The 13,562-nt window shown below is 40.0% G+C and overlaps 1 protein-coding gene across 1 annotated transcript; it reads left to right on the forward strand.

Annotated features, from left to right (window-relative positions):
- The first annotated feature begins 10,901 nt into the window (after positions 1-10,901).
- LOC146375780 (C-X-C motif chemokine 10-like) lies at positions 10,902-11,787 on the forward strand. Its single transcript, XM_084947326.1, has 4 exons — positions 10,902-10,992; positions 11,108-11,234; positions 11,319-11,418; positions 11,520-11,787. Exons 1-3 carry the CDS (start codon positions 10,941-10,943, stop codon positions 11,401-11,403), a joined length of 264 nt encoding a protein of 87 aa, XP_084803452.1. The 5' UTR covers positions 10,902-10,940; the 3' UTR covers positions 11,404-11,418; positions 11,520-11,787.
- The last annotated feature ends 1,775 nt before the right edge of the window (positions 11,788-13,562 follow it).

The raw sequence follows: 13,562 nt of genomic DNA on the forward strand, positions 1-13,562 counted from the left end.
GCCTGGAATGGTTACTTCACTGGCTTGAAGACTACGGGGACCTCTCCCTCTCGATACCAATTGTTGAATGGAGGAGTAAAGCTCTATACTTCTGTTCCTGAATCCAGAGCACACACTCAGTAGCGGTTTTAGATACGGGCGACACGGGCGGTTGCCCGGGGCGGCATCGTGGTGGGGGGTGGCATCACGGGCATCGGCAAAAAAAAAAAAAAAAAAAAAAAAAATGCTCGTACTCATGCTGCCCCGACGTCAGCCAGGGAATGGCACAGGCACCGATCGGTTTTCTATCGCCCATTTGCTTGGGGTAAGGGCGCCCTCCTGCTGCTTCCGGCACGGGGAGGAGGGGGCGGGGCGGCGAGGGATTCTCTAGCTGGCTGGAGCAGCATCTAATAATAATCAACTCGCAAAATAAAACAAAATAAAAACAAACCAACAAACACGAAAACACCAGACATTATAATACAGACTTATAATTTGCACCGATGTTTTTTCGAAATTCTGTACACAAAAAGTGAGCGCGAGAACCCTCGGTGCGCCTGCTTGCTGCTGAAGTCAAAGTAAACTTTATTGTCCGCTACATACAGTCCAGTATATAGAGAGACGAGACGACGAGGCTCCAGTTACAGCAGTGCAAGTAAACAAGCAATATATATAAGAAGAGTAAGAAAATAAATATACACTTTAGGACTCGGGGTAAAGGGATCAATAACAATTTAAAATTTACAGTTTGATGATTTAAAGTCTCACACACAACCCGTCGAAAGGGGAGGGAGACCTGCTGCTTCCAAATAGAGCACATTTCATTTATAATGTTGTAAATCCAAGCCCATTATGTATTCATGATTTGAACCTTGGGTTGTGTGAAATCCCAGAAATAAACCCTAGACAAAGTGAATCTGTGAACTAAGGTGTAGGTCTATTAGGTCATGTTGTGGTGATCCTCGGGTTGAGGGATGGGTGTTCATACTGGAGTGCAAAATTAAAACCAATGGAAGATGGACAAGAAAAGTTCAAAGCCATCAGGTGCTCAGTTTAGAAAAAAGAGAAAAGAAGAGGAGGAGAAACGAGCAAAAGATACAGGTAAGCAGATGTGTCATTGGAGTGTTCGCCCAGGGCGCCAAACAGGCTAGGACCGCCACTGCACACACTTGTACACCTGTGTTAGCAAAATAGCACTGGACCATGCCTTGTGGACATTAACTTTATTGAAGAGAATACTTGCACCTAATTGAACTTCTTTCCCCCTAAAAGGAAAATCTAACAATTCCACTGCACATCTTACCTTCACGTGTTGCTTATTTACTATAATAACTCCATATACATTTTCTTCATCTTATTGGGTTGAAACTTTCTTGATACCTTATATCTCAATCTGTTGCCATGTCACCATCACTAAGTGAAACATCATAAATAAACTATATGTTTTGAACTTTTTATTACATTATATCTACTAAGTTTGATCCCTTTCCTCTTCCATTGGCTAACATTCTTTCCCTTTTCCCTCAGTGAAATAGCAATGGGCCAGACACCCCACAGCACCTCCCACAGGACACCCCAAGGGACACAGTCGAATGCCTTCTCCAAGTCCACAAAACACATGTAGACTGGTTGGGCAAACTCCCATTCACCCTCAAGTCTTCTTGACAGGATAAACAGCTGGTCCAGTGTTCCACGACAGGACAAAAACTGCATTGTTCCTCCTTTATCTGAGGTTCGACTAACAGACGAACTCTCCTTTCCAGCACCCTGGCATAGACTTTCCCAGGGAGGCTGAGGAGTGTGATCCTCCTGTAGTTAGAACACACCCTCCGGTCCCCCTTCTTAAAGATGGGGACCACCACCCCGGTCTGCCAGTCCAGGGCTACTGCCCCTGATCTCCACGCAACATTGTGGAGGCGTGTCAACCAGGACAGCCCTACAACGTCCAGAGCCTTCAGGAACTCGGGGCAGACCTCATCCACACCAGGGGCTCTGCCATCAAGGAGCTGTTTAACTGCCTCAGTGACCTCACCCCCGGAAATGGCGGGTCATCCCCCTCATCCCCAGACTCTGCTTCCTCCTTGGAAGACGTGTCAGTAGGATTAAGGAGGTCCTCGAAGTATTCCTTCCACCGCCCGACAATTTTCTCAGTAGAAGTCAGCAGCGCTCCGCCAACAATATTTAGTATTTACTGTTATATACACATAGATTATCGCGATGATGTTATTTATTACATTGCTCTCTTCTTTTGCTTGTTTTGTCTTCTTTTTTCGCTCTCTCTACAGATGATCCAGGTGATATATATATATATATATATATATATAGATAGATATATAGATATATATATGTAATTATTTTTTGTCCCCCCACCTCTTTTTTGTTTTGTGCCCTTTAGCACCATTCCTCCCCGCTGTTTTTCTTTCCCTCCCTCTCTTTCTTTCTCCCTTTCTCTTCCCCCGATCATGTCTGTCCGGTATGTAACAACTGAAAATAAAATAAAATAAACAATAAAAACAAAGGTCAATCAAATGGACCAATATGGCAAGGCCGTGATGGTCCACTTGGTAAAGGCATCTTTCTTGGCCTTTAGACAATAATTCTGATGGCAAAAGAACCAAACGGGACAGGCAGGGGGGAAAAAAAAGAGAGAGATAGAATAGAATAATCCTTTAATTGTCCCACACGGGGAAATTTGGTTGTAACAGCAGCCAGAAAGACACATATACAAACAAACAGTACACAGGACAGAGAACAGAAACATACACATTTTTTTTTTTGATGATGAGCCCAACCATTGGAATACTTAAGGTTGATGTTGGTTGAGTGGGATGGTGTAGAGTCATATGTGAACAGGGCATAAAGTAGGGGGCTGAGAACGCAGCTCTGTGGAGTTGCTGAGTGAGAGTTGGGTGGAGAGTTGGGGGCCGAGTCAGACTGATTGAGACCAGTTGGTGAGGAAAAGGTGGGATTGGTGGCATCAGTCAGGGAGGGGTTGAACATGAATTTACGATTTCATGTGTGCTTTTGGTGAGTATAGCCACATGAGTCTCTGAGCCATGTATTCCCTTTTGTAGGCTTAAGTGGATGATCTAAATTGGAGACCAACCATGCTTTCTCTTTCTCTTTAGTGATGAACTATCTGCACCGGCACTAAAAAGCCGGTGCAGTCTGAAGACTAGGGTTAAGATCAACTTTCACCAAATAACTAGGACTGGGGAGCATAAACTCTGTGGCTGGTTCATCATCGTTATATTTGTCTTGTGGGTTCGTGGCCTTACTGGGCACATGGCTGAACTAGTGTTGTGGTGTAATATGTGTTTAACTGGTAAATGTATGAAGCGTAAGTGTTGCAAAGTTTAACTTTAATAGTTTTGTGAAATATTTAGCTTGGTAGTTTGGTCAGGCAGCTTTGTAGACCCCATTAACTGCTTTGATTTGCTGTGAGCTTTGTCGTAGCTTGGTTCCATCTTTGTTTGGCGTCTTGGACACTTTGGTTAATGTGGATGTTATTGTTGTTTGGAGGAACCTTTTGCTGTGCTACTGTGATTGACACTCATACATTTATTCCAGCTTTGGTGGTTTGTTGCTGGAGTTTTGGCAAAACAGTGTTGTGTGGGGGTGTTTGTAGCTGCAGATTATTTAGTGTTGGACACTTGTGATGAGATCTGGTGTTCATTTAGGTATAGAGTAGATATTTATTTGCTATTGCTGTACAGGTTAACTGTGTTTACTGTTGAACCTATTTGCAAGGATAGACTTGCTATCTGGGGCAAAGAGTGATGGCCTGCTTGAAGCTGACGCCTGTGTCAACCCCCCCCCCACTGATACTGCTTCAGAAGCACTCCTTTGAGGCTTTGGATGTTTTTCCACAGTCACTTGATCAGTGACATCAGAAAGCTTCATTTAGAACTTTTAGAAGAATTTTTAACTGCTTGATTCAGTAGTTTATAAAGAAGTCCATCATTTGCGAGATTTGAGGAGTGTTTTGTGGTGAGCATTTTTCCTTTCCAGTTCACAATCAATTCTACCCCCTGGTCAAAAATATGTATAAGAAAATTGGCCTAATATAATATTATTTATAAACATGCCTGTCCACTGATTGTCCAGTTAATTGCATAAGTACAAAGAGGCAGGACCTCACAGCAGAAGTATACTCCATAATGTGTTGTACATTATTATATGTATATTATATGTATTTTTTATCTATTGTATTTAACAACACCAAGAAGCTACAAGCAAAGAAAGACCACACCATGGCACATGTTTAAACAAGGAAAGTTTATTGATGAAAATTATTTATTTAACAAAAAAACATAACAATTTTTTCATCCCAAATAAGTAAGTTCAAAGCAACACAATGGTGGCCCAATATCAGACAGAATTGTGGGCAATCATAATGAAGCGGCTCATTTTATTTTGTAGATTCAAGCTGCTCTTCACATTTTTGGCCACCAGATGTCACCAGAGAGGGCTGTGTCGAAAAGCTTCGAGTAATGAACTGTTTTTTTTAACACAGGCTTCAATGCTTCAGAAAGCTTCATTTGGTCATCACGAGGGGCAAACACTTCATGTACTCTTCTGTAAACCAGTTATGCTATTAGAAATCTCCTGTAATAAGAACCAGTTTGGCCATGTATACTATACCTCCTACCATCCACTTTTACCTGTCATCCCTCCTTAATTTGGAGTTTTAAGAATAGGAAAATTGGATTTGGTAGAGGGGTGGATGTCTGCTCGTTTATGGGCCAGGTTGTGTGGTGGCTTTTTTAATGTTGCCTTCTGTTATGGCTTTTTTGTTTTCTCGTTTCACAATCATTTTCAATGTCAACATGTAACTTTGATTTTTAAGGAGGGGGTGTTACAACCCAGCCACACTCATTGAAGCCACAGCCTGCTGTTTGACTAGCATGGGAGGATTGTCAGCTAATGCAGGTAACCTGTGACTTGTATACTATCTGTCATCTGCTTCCCACATAGCAAAATTGGTATGGCTTGGATCTGGCCCACACAATGTGCTTACACATGACCCACATACCGCAAAGAATGACAGCCCTTTGGTGGCCCAGATCTGGTTTGCCAGAGGTGGCCCACACATGGGCCAGCACAAGGCCAGTGGCAGACACACTAGTGGTCCTCTGCTGGCCCATGTGTGGATTACCTCTGGCAAACCTGATCTGGGCCACCAAAGGGCCGTCATTCTTTGCGGTATGTGGGCCATGTGTAAGTTGTGTGCAGATGTCAGCCTAATGTGTACCTTAATCAAGCCACGTGATAACAACATGAGCTGGAACATAATAGTACAAAAGTAACTTGACAAAACTGTTCAGTGAATGGACTGTTTCTTATATAGCGCTTTTCTACTCTCCCAGATTACTCAAAGTGCTCTATACAACATGCCACATTTACCCAATCACACACTTTCTCTAAACTGAGTGCTTCCTAACTACATTCATACAATTTCACAGTCTTGACATGCAGACTGGAAGAGCCAGGGATCAAACCACTAACCTTCTGATCAGGCCTAGCAGCTGTCATGCTACGTGTTGGTGCCAGATGTCTGCTTTATATTTTTATTTACAATTGAGTTCGTGTTTGTTTTATAATTCATAGATTCATTACATAAGTCATCTTTTCAGGATTAATAAATATGAAAATATATGTGTTTACATAAAGTAATGTTATGTCACTGTTTGGGATTGGAACCTAAAAAGGGGTACCTCTCACTTTAAGTATGTAAGTGCAATAGTAGCATGAAACCCTGTGTGAGGGGGAAGGGGAGGAGCATGGGCAGAGAGGTTAGGAGTCTCACAGTTTTCTAACCGTGTGCACAGGTAGTCCTGGATAACTGCTTTTTTTTTGTAACTTTCATGCTTATTTAGGAGGGAGTTCATTGTTACATCTTCAGTTTGTAATAAACAGTCTTCAAATCATAATGCAACTGGAAGCATTCCTTTTGGAAACCAGGAACACGTGTCAGCCATAGAGTCCCTTTTTAATAATAATGGATTGCATTTATATAGCACTTTTCGAGACCCTCAAAGCACTTTACAATTCCACTATAGAGATTGACAGACCATGTGACTTTCGCGCATTGCATGCCGGGTACTCGTGGCAAAACAATCAAAGCAATGCATCAAACGCAAGCATTTGCAGCACCGCAAAACGTTCATTCTCCGGTTCCAATACCTTCTTGCTTTTTCTTTGTCCCCCAAAAAAGGTATGTACAAAACGAAGGAGAACAATGCCGGTCCGTACAAAGACAGACTTGATGAAAAGTCAAAGAAAAGATACGAGGAAAAAAATCAAAGGAGTGAAAGGGTTAGACCCTTACGAGCACACAGAGTGGACAAAATACGTTAGCGTGCTGCCCAACTTTCACCACGCTCATATTTATAATTACACGGTTCTTGGAGTGAGTGCATACACTCATGAAGTTTAGTAACTTCAGGTCACTGCAACAAGCCCAAGTACAGTTTACCGACGGATGGGTACAGGACCTTGAAATGCACCATGTAGAACGAAAGACCATCGTACATATCACAAGTTTACCAGTCTCACAAATCGTCTTCATAAATACACATTCGTTAACCGTTTATTAATAGGACCTTTAAGCTCAACGGCAATTAATTAGTAGTGGAAATAATTTCTGGTTCGCATTACAGAAATGTAGCAGTGACAATAATATTGTATGCTGTAATCGTACTGGGCAATTAGTGATACAAAAAAACCTGTTTTATCCTGTGAATAAAAGTATATGTTTTTGTCAATGTACCATGGTAATAACAGAAGCGAAACGCAATATTCTGTCAGGACAATTCACTATTTATGCACAATAAACAAAGGAGCATAGCATGACAATTTCTGTTCAGCGCCAGACTTGCTTGTAACCTATATCACCAATTATGTTATGAAAAATGACGTATTAACTACTACAAAACACCTTTGTGGAAATGCTTGGAGCAGACTAACATATGAGCTGGAGTGTTCTGGGATGTTATATTTGGTCTTCGAATGGCTGCAATCCAGGCCATCCGTCGCCTCTTTGTTACTTCGGAAACATGGCTTGAACAATTTCTCTTCAATGACCTAATCCGATAACAACCGATCTCTTTACCCGTCAGCTTCCCGTGGCTGTCATGCGACCGGCTATTGCAGTTAATAATACAACAGCTTCTTGCCATTTTTTGTGTTTCTTTTTATCGCTGTGTAATGTAATTTCAATTGAAAGCCTGCGTGCGCTAGTACCTCTTGCCACGAGTTCCCAGAATCCTTTGCGGTTTTACCCCTGAATGACGTCACATTTTCAATCTCTATTCATTCACTCTCACATTCACACACTGGTGGAGGCAAGCTACAGTGGTACCCACAGCTGCCCTGGGGCAGACTGACAGAAGCAAGGCTGCCATATCGCGCCATCGGCCCCTCTGGCCATCACCAGTAGGCGGTAGGTGAAGTGTCTGGCCCAAGGACACAATGAGCGAGACTGTCCAGCAACCTTCCGATTACAAGACAAACTGCCAATTCTTGAGCCATGATCGCCCTTTTTGAACTTGGTTTATTGGAAATTACCCTACACTGCATACTTTAAATCTCACTGCGCATCTGTCATTCTCCTTTGCAGACCCCTTTGTGTAACCCACCTACCTCCTCCCCATCTCCACCTCTCTTTTTTTAACAATATTTTTATTCATTTATTTTCACAAACAACCCATAATTACATAATATGATATGGTGTAAAATTCACAGCAATGAAAAACAAAAAAAAGGAACAAACAAACTGAAAACCAAACACAAAACACCAGCTCAGATCCATCTTAACAATACAATACAATACCTGTGGTTCCAATAGTATGCAGTTCGAACACTCAAGGAAATCCTTGTAGCATAATATTAGAGACATCGGGTTATACATGATTCAAGTATGGTTCCCAGACCTTAAAGAATTGGTCTGTTTTTGAGTGTAATATACTCCAACGCTCCTCTTTGCCAGCCTTTAACAGTTGGTGCTTTTTCATTAATCCACTGCAGTAGAATATTCTTCCTCACAGCTTAGGTGAGAATACAATACAACCTCCTATTAGTCTTGGATATTAAATGCTGGCTCATGTGATGACACATGTTCTCAGACAAATCATACATGACCCAGCAGTTTTCAAAGAATGCAAACTTTGTTATTACAACAGCTGCCAGAAAAGAAACTGGTTGATCTTGATCGGTGGTCATTGCTCTCTCTCTGGAATTGCTGCACAAGGATGCAACGTCTATGATAAGACGTGGATATTGTGTCGTTGTCAGGATTAAGCTATCCTCAGCTTCCAGGTTATGAAAGGTGGAACAGAAGATACTCAAATACGTCCCTCCACAGATGCTGATGAATTATACAAAAAAACGAAATAGTTTAAACACTTGCAGGTGTTAGTGATATCCATTCAATCAAAAATTACGGTAAGTGGATAAATGGAATATATAGTTTACAATTTCAACAATGTACTATACAAAATTTCACTATATATGCCAGATATGGTGTGATGCTTGTGTGATTTTTTTATTTTTAACAGGACCCCACAAAACTTTATAGTACTCATGCTACTTTACCACATTTTTGATTGCTAGGTGTGCATTAAAAAAAATTAACTTATATCAATAGTGTCATCTCCTGTCTTGATTGAGGGCAGTAATATAAGGAACGAGAGAACTGACAGCTACTATTTGCTATTATTACCATGTCTCAGTTCTTTTCACTTAAAGTATCAGAAAGAAATGTGGTAACATCTGTGTTTACAGAGAACATTTTAATCACGAGGCTGTAGGTTGCAACGATTGTTCTAACACTGTGTATAAATGTAATAGGACTCAGTGTTGGTTCTAATAGTCTGAGCTGCTTCAAGCTTTACTTGTGAAGCACACACTGGCTTACTAAAAATGGTAACTAGCTAGTACTGCTGGCTATTTTTCTAAGCCAAGATGATCTTAAAAGAGATGCTAGCATTAGCCATGTTAGTCCGTTACCTTCAACAGGTGGTCAGGCTGTCCACAGGTGCACACTTGGAGTTTCAACTGCATAGTCTCTTCATCCTTCATATATCTGTGTTAGAAAGAGTGTAAATACTGAGGTTCAATGGTCTTTGTACATACAAAATTCAGTAGTAATTAGGACTTTTTTCTAGGCATTCGTTAAAAATATATACCATAGTCGCCAATACTAGTACACTAGTAATGGTTTTAGACTTCCATGTGTGAAACTCTTACTAGTTTAGTCAGACTGCTTGCGTAGAAATCTACAGACTTGCAATGATTTGAAGTTGTGAAAGCTCAACTGGATTTATGACATGTTCATTTAGTTCTGCCATAGTGCCTTCTATATGGCATGACATCCTACTTTTGAGATAAATAGCATGCTACAAATTCTTCATAATCTGCAAACTTTCTTCTCATTTCTCGATTTACATGAAAAATTATTATTTTTTTGGATGCACTCGGATGTGTGGATCCAACTTGATTTTTTCAAAACACAAGGCCCTACTTTCATCGAGTTCATTCAGAGTTTAACTGAAACATTTGGCACGGTGTTTTCCTCAGTCTGTTTGAGTTTCACATCACTTTTCCACAGAAGTCACTGGTGATAATTTGAAATAGGGACACATACTGACAATACAAAAGCAATTGCTCTGGGATGTAATCTATGTGAATGTAAAGTTATGACTTAGCATTCTTGTAGTTTCCTAGCTAACTAGAGACTGTGTGGGTTTGTATACAGTGTACAAGTGGAAACATTATACAATATTTGAATGAATGAAGAAAAGTGCATATACTGCTAGTCATGGAGTAATAAGTTGATTTTAACAAAATTAAAGAAACATTTTAACAGCTATTTAAGACATTAAAATACCCTTTCCTTTAATGGTGGCCATTTATAAAACAATGTCTATTCTTGACTACCCACTATAAGTCATGATTAGACTTTGTATGTCAGTTACACATGCTTTATGGAACATGCATGTTGTCCATCAGCAATTAAATGCACAGCTCATTTATACTCAAAGATTCTCTCTCTTAAAAAAAAAATTGTCATTTCAGTTGCTCATAACTGGACTCATTTTAAAGGGCTTGCGGAAAGGGAGTCATGATTGTTTGGGTTTTCTCTGCTTTCTTTATTATATTTTCATATTTATTATTATTTAATAATATCATTTATTATTGTATATACAATACAATAATAAATTATATTATTGTGCTTTCTTTATAATAGAAAGCATCTTGAATAATTTTGATTTGGTGCTACTTAAATAAAATAAAATTTAATTGATCTGAGCTGTCCTACCACGATTACCTTCCTCTCCCAATCACTAACTCAGTCAAACTATATACTGTTACCATCCATCTGACCTGTGTTGCTTGCAATCTGTTTGTAACCTTTTTAGTGTCTGCCTTCAGTCTTTTAAAATAACAATTGTATTAAAAAAATACAACATAAACACATACAACCATAAAACCTTTTCCCTTAACATTAAAGTTACCTAAGTGAGAAAGTCAGGGAGAGCTCAACAGGTTTGTGCAAGTTTATGCTTGGAATCCCACCATGCACTTAGAAATGTGGAAAAGCCCTCTTTTGCTGTGTGCAAACAATTCAATTTTCAGTATAACAAGTTATAATTTATTTTCCTCATTGACCTCTGTTATTTGGACAATATCAGAAAGAACAGTGCCCTGAGGCAACTGTTGTTGTTTTCTTTCGTTGTTCCAAAGCTATGGGTGAAGTCTATGATTCTGGGAAATGGGCTTTGTAGAGGGGAAAAAGAAGAAGAAGAAAGTGAAAGCATTCTGGAAAGTGAAATTAATGTTGCAAAACACCTCTTGGGGGTGGGGCCACTTGTGCAGGCAGCGTGCTGCTTACTTCACAGCATCAGGAGCCATACTCAAGACAGAAACTGTGAACAGCGGATCTGCCTACAGCCACAACTATGAACTCAGTCACTGCCTTCATTGCCTGCCTGCTTATCCTAGGTGCACAAGGTACTGTGAAAATCTTATTTTTTTTCCTTCTTTGTTTCTTTTTTTCCCCTTCATCCTGTTTATGGATATTTTGGCTGCTGATCGACAGATAATGCTCTTGTCTTTTCCTACACAGGACAACCAGCCAGCAAATCTAATAAATGCAAGTGTTACAGTTACATTGGCAGGATCAGCCCAAAGCTCATCAAGGCTGAGCCAGTGATACACTACCCAAGTATCTTCTGTCCACATACAGAAATCATGTGAGTCCAAAAGATCATCTGAGGCATGATTCTGCTGTGTTCTCCAGCTCCTTTCTAATACACCTCTTTTTAAAAATCTTTCAGTGTTACCACAAAAGCAGATATGAAGAAGTGTGTGAGTCCAGAGTCCCCACTTGGACGACACATTCTAAAAAATCGTACTTACTAAAACTTACTAAAAAAAGTAAGTCAAGTTCAGAATGACACGCACGCACAACTCTGTGTGAAGATGACAAACTAAACGTCTGTGTTGCTTGTCACTAATAATCTCACTTGTTTCTTCAGGCAAGGGAGGAAAGGAGCTGTAAAGATCACGACTGCTGGTCAGAGTACTGCTGCGATCTAAACAATACACTGCACGACCTACAAGCTGCACTCGTGACACACGGTTGTTGAACTAGAAGAACTCACAGCAAATACAAGACAGCCAATATTCTTTTTGGTTACTTTGCCAGTTTTGTTCCCATGTGTGTTTGTGTCTATATAGTCTGGACTTGAACTTTTTTACATTTTTGTACATATGTTTTTTAAATAAATACCAAAATAAAACTCATGTGATGGGACTTTCTGTTCTTTGTGTCTTGCTTTGTTTCCAGTGTATCAACATAAGACACATATATTTTTTAGGATTTAAAAAGAGTTTTAAAGTTTTCTTTAATCTGGGAAAAATACAAACTGAGTGATAATTCCATATTGAAACAAATGAGCGTACTGTGTGTGCAACAGTAGTGCTGGTCATAGCTGTTAGCTAACTGGGTAAGGGTGTCATGAGTCTGTAGCTCTGTCCACCGGTTTATTTAGTTTTAAAGTAAGTTACAGCCTGCCTTTTGGAGGGCTTATATTTCACTTAACACTATCTAATATGCATATCCACATAATTGTGGATTATTATAATCATGATAGAAAAAAACGCATTGTGTTTTAAAGAAAATACATTAAGAAAAAGATTATATTAGATTTATATTTCAAATATGACAAAATGCTGATTTTACATCACCCAAATTATTGTATCTCTACAGTTTAAACATTTAATAAGATTTTGATGATTATTGATTGATTATGCCTTTAATTGTCACTTGCGGTGTTACACGTACATGTTACCTGCAGTGAAATGGGACCCCTTCCGACCATACATACAGTGCCCTTTCACCTAGTTGTAAGCAAAGGTCAGCAATCCCCAAGCCGACACAGGTGATCTTGAAGAAGTAGGAGGATAGGGCAAAGAGTCATACACCATCTTGTTATTTGGGTGAATTTGTTGTTCCAGCTTCGGCCCTGGAGCTTCCAGCTGGTGAGGGGAGGTTGCGTGAAGATAGTGGTTTTTGGGGTTTGGTTTAGGGCAAAAAACTGCGTTCCAATTCTGCAGTTGATCTAATGTCCATCATTGGTCCCCAGATCTATCAATTTCCTGTTTAGTTCCATATTGCGTTCAACAAGCACAGTCTGAGTACTTGTGGCTCTACCCACCGCATCAATCATGCCGGCCAGCTTTATGGGGCTTTGAGCAGCTGTAACCGCTTCCAGTAGTAGTCGATAAGCCAGCTCCAATCAGCAAGAACCCCGTTATCATGGTTCCGAAAAGTTAGATGTCCTACATCGAGATTGTTGCCAGGCACATGACCCACCACTTCTCCCAGCCGTCCATCGTGTATCCAGCCAGAAAGATTCCTGCAGGACAATCAGGCTAACCCAATCCCAGGCTTCTCATCAAGAAGATGGTGTCATTTGCATTAAGAGACCACTTGATCAAATCCATAATTTCTTGACTTATAGAACAAGATGGAGAGAGTCTCTGAGAGTTAGACAAAACTTGACAAGGACAAGAAAAACCAAGCAGGAAAGTTAAGGGAGGGAAGACCCAAATGCCAAGACCCAAACAAGAAGAGAACCTTTCTGCCTTGCACAGAGTTGATAGTGAAACAAACTGAATCATTATAAATAAATGATTTTATATTTATTACTTAAAAAAATTCTCAGTACTTATATTATATGACTAGGAATAAACAGTAAGGGAATGATTCTGGATCAGCACCATGATGAAAACCTGTTGCTATAGTATATACAGTATTCTGAAAAAAGGTGTACAATGTCACACTATGTGCATGTGCGTGTGTGTGTGTGCATGTTTTATGTGTATAGATTTTTCAAAATTATTACTCATGATATAATATTCTCCAGACATGCCATTTAAGGACATTGGGAGTAAACAGTGACAAAAGGAGCTATGTGAGGCTGCTAAAGGCATCGGATCCCTCTCCAGCTGGATTAAAAAGAGTACAGGTAATAATACACATGTACCAGTTGTTGCATTGCAGAGCTAAGTATAAA

The sequence above is a fragment of the Perissodus microlepis genome, chromosome 12 (genome assembly GCF_051167445.1).
Source record: "Perissodus microlepis isolate ML-2025 ecotype Zambia chromosome 12, ASM5116744v1, whole genome shotgun sequence".
Taxonomy (NCBI): Eukaryota; Metazoa; Chordata; class Actinopteri; order Cichliformes; family Cichlidae; genus Perissodus; species Perissodus microlepis.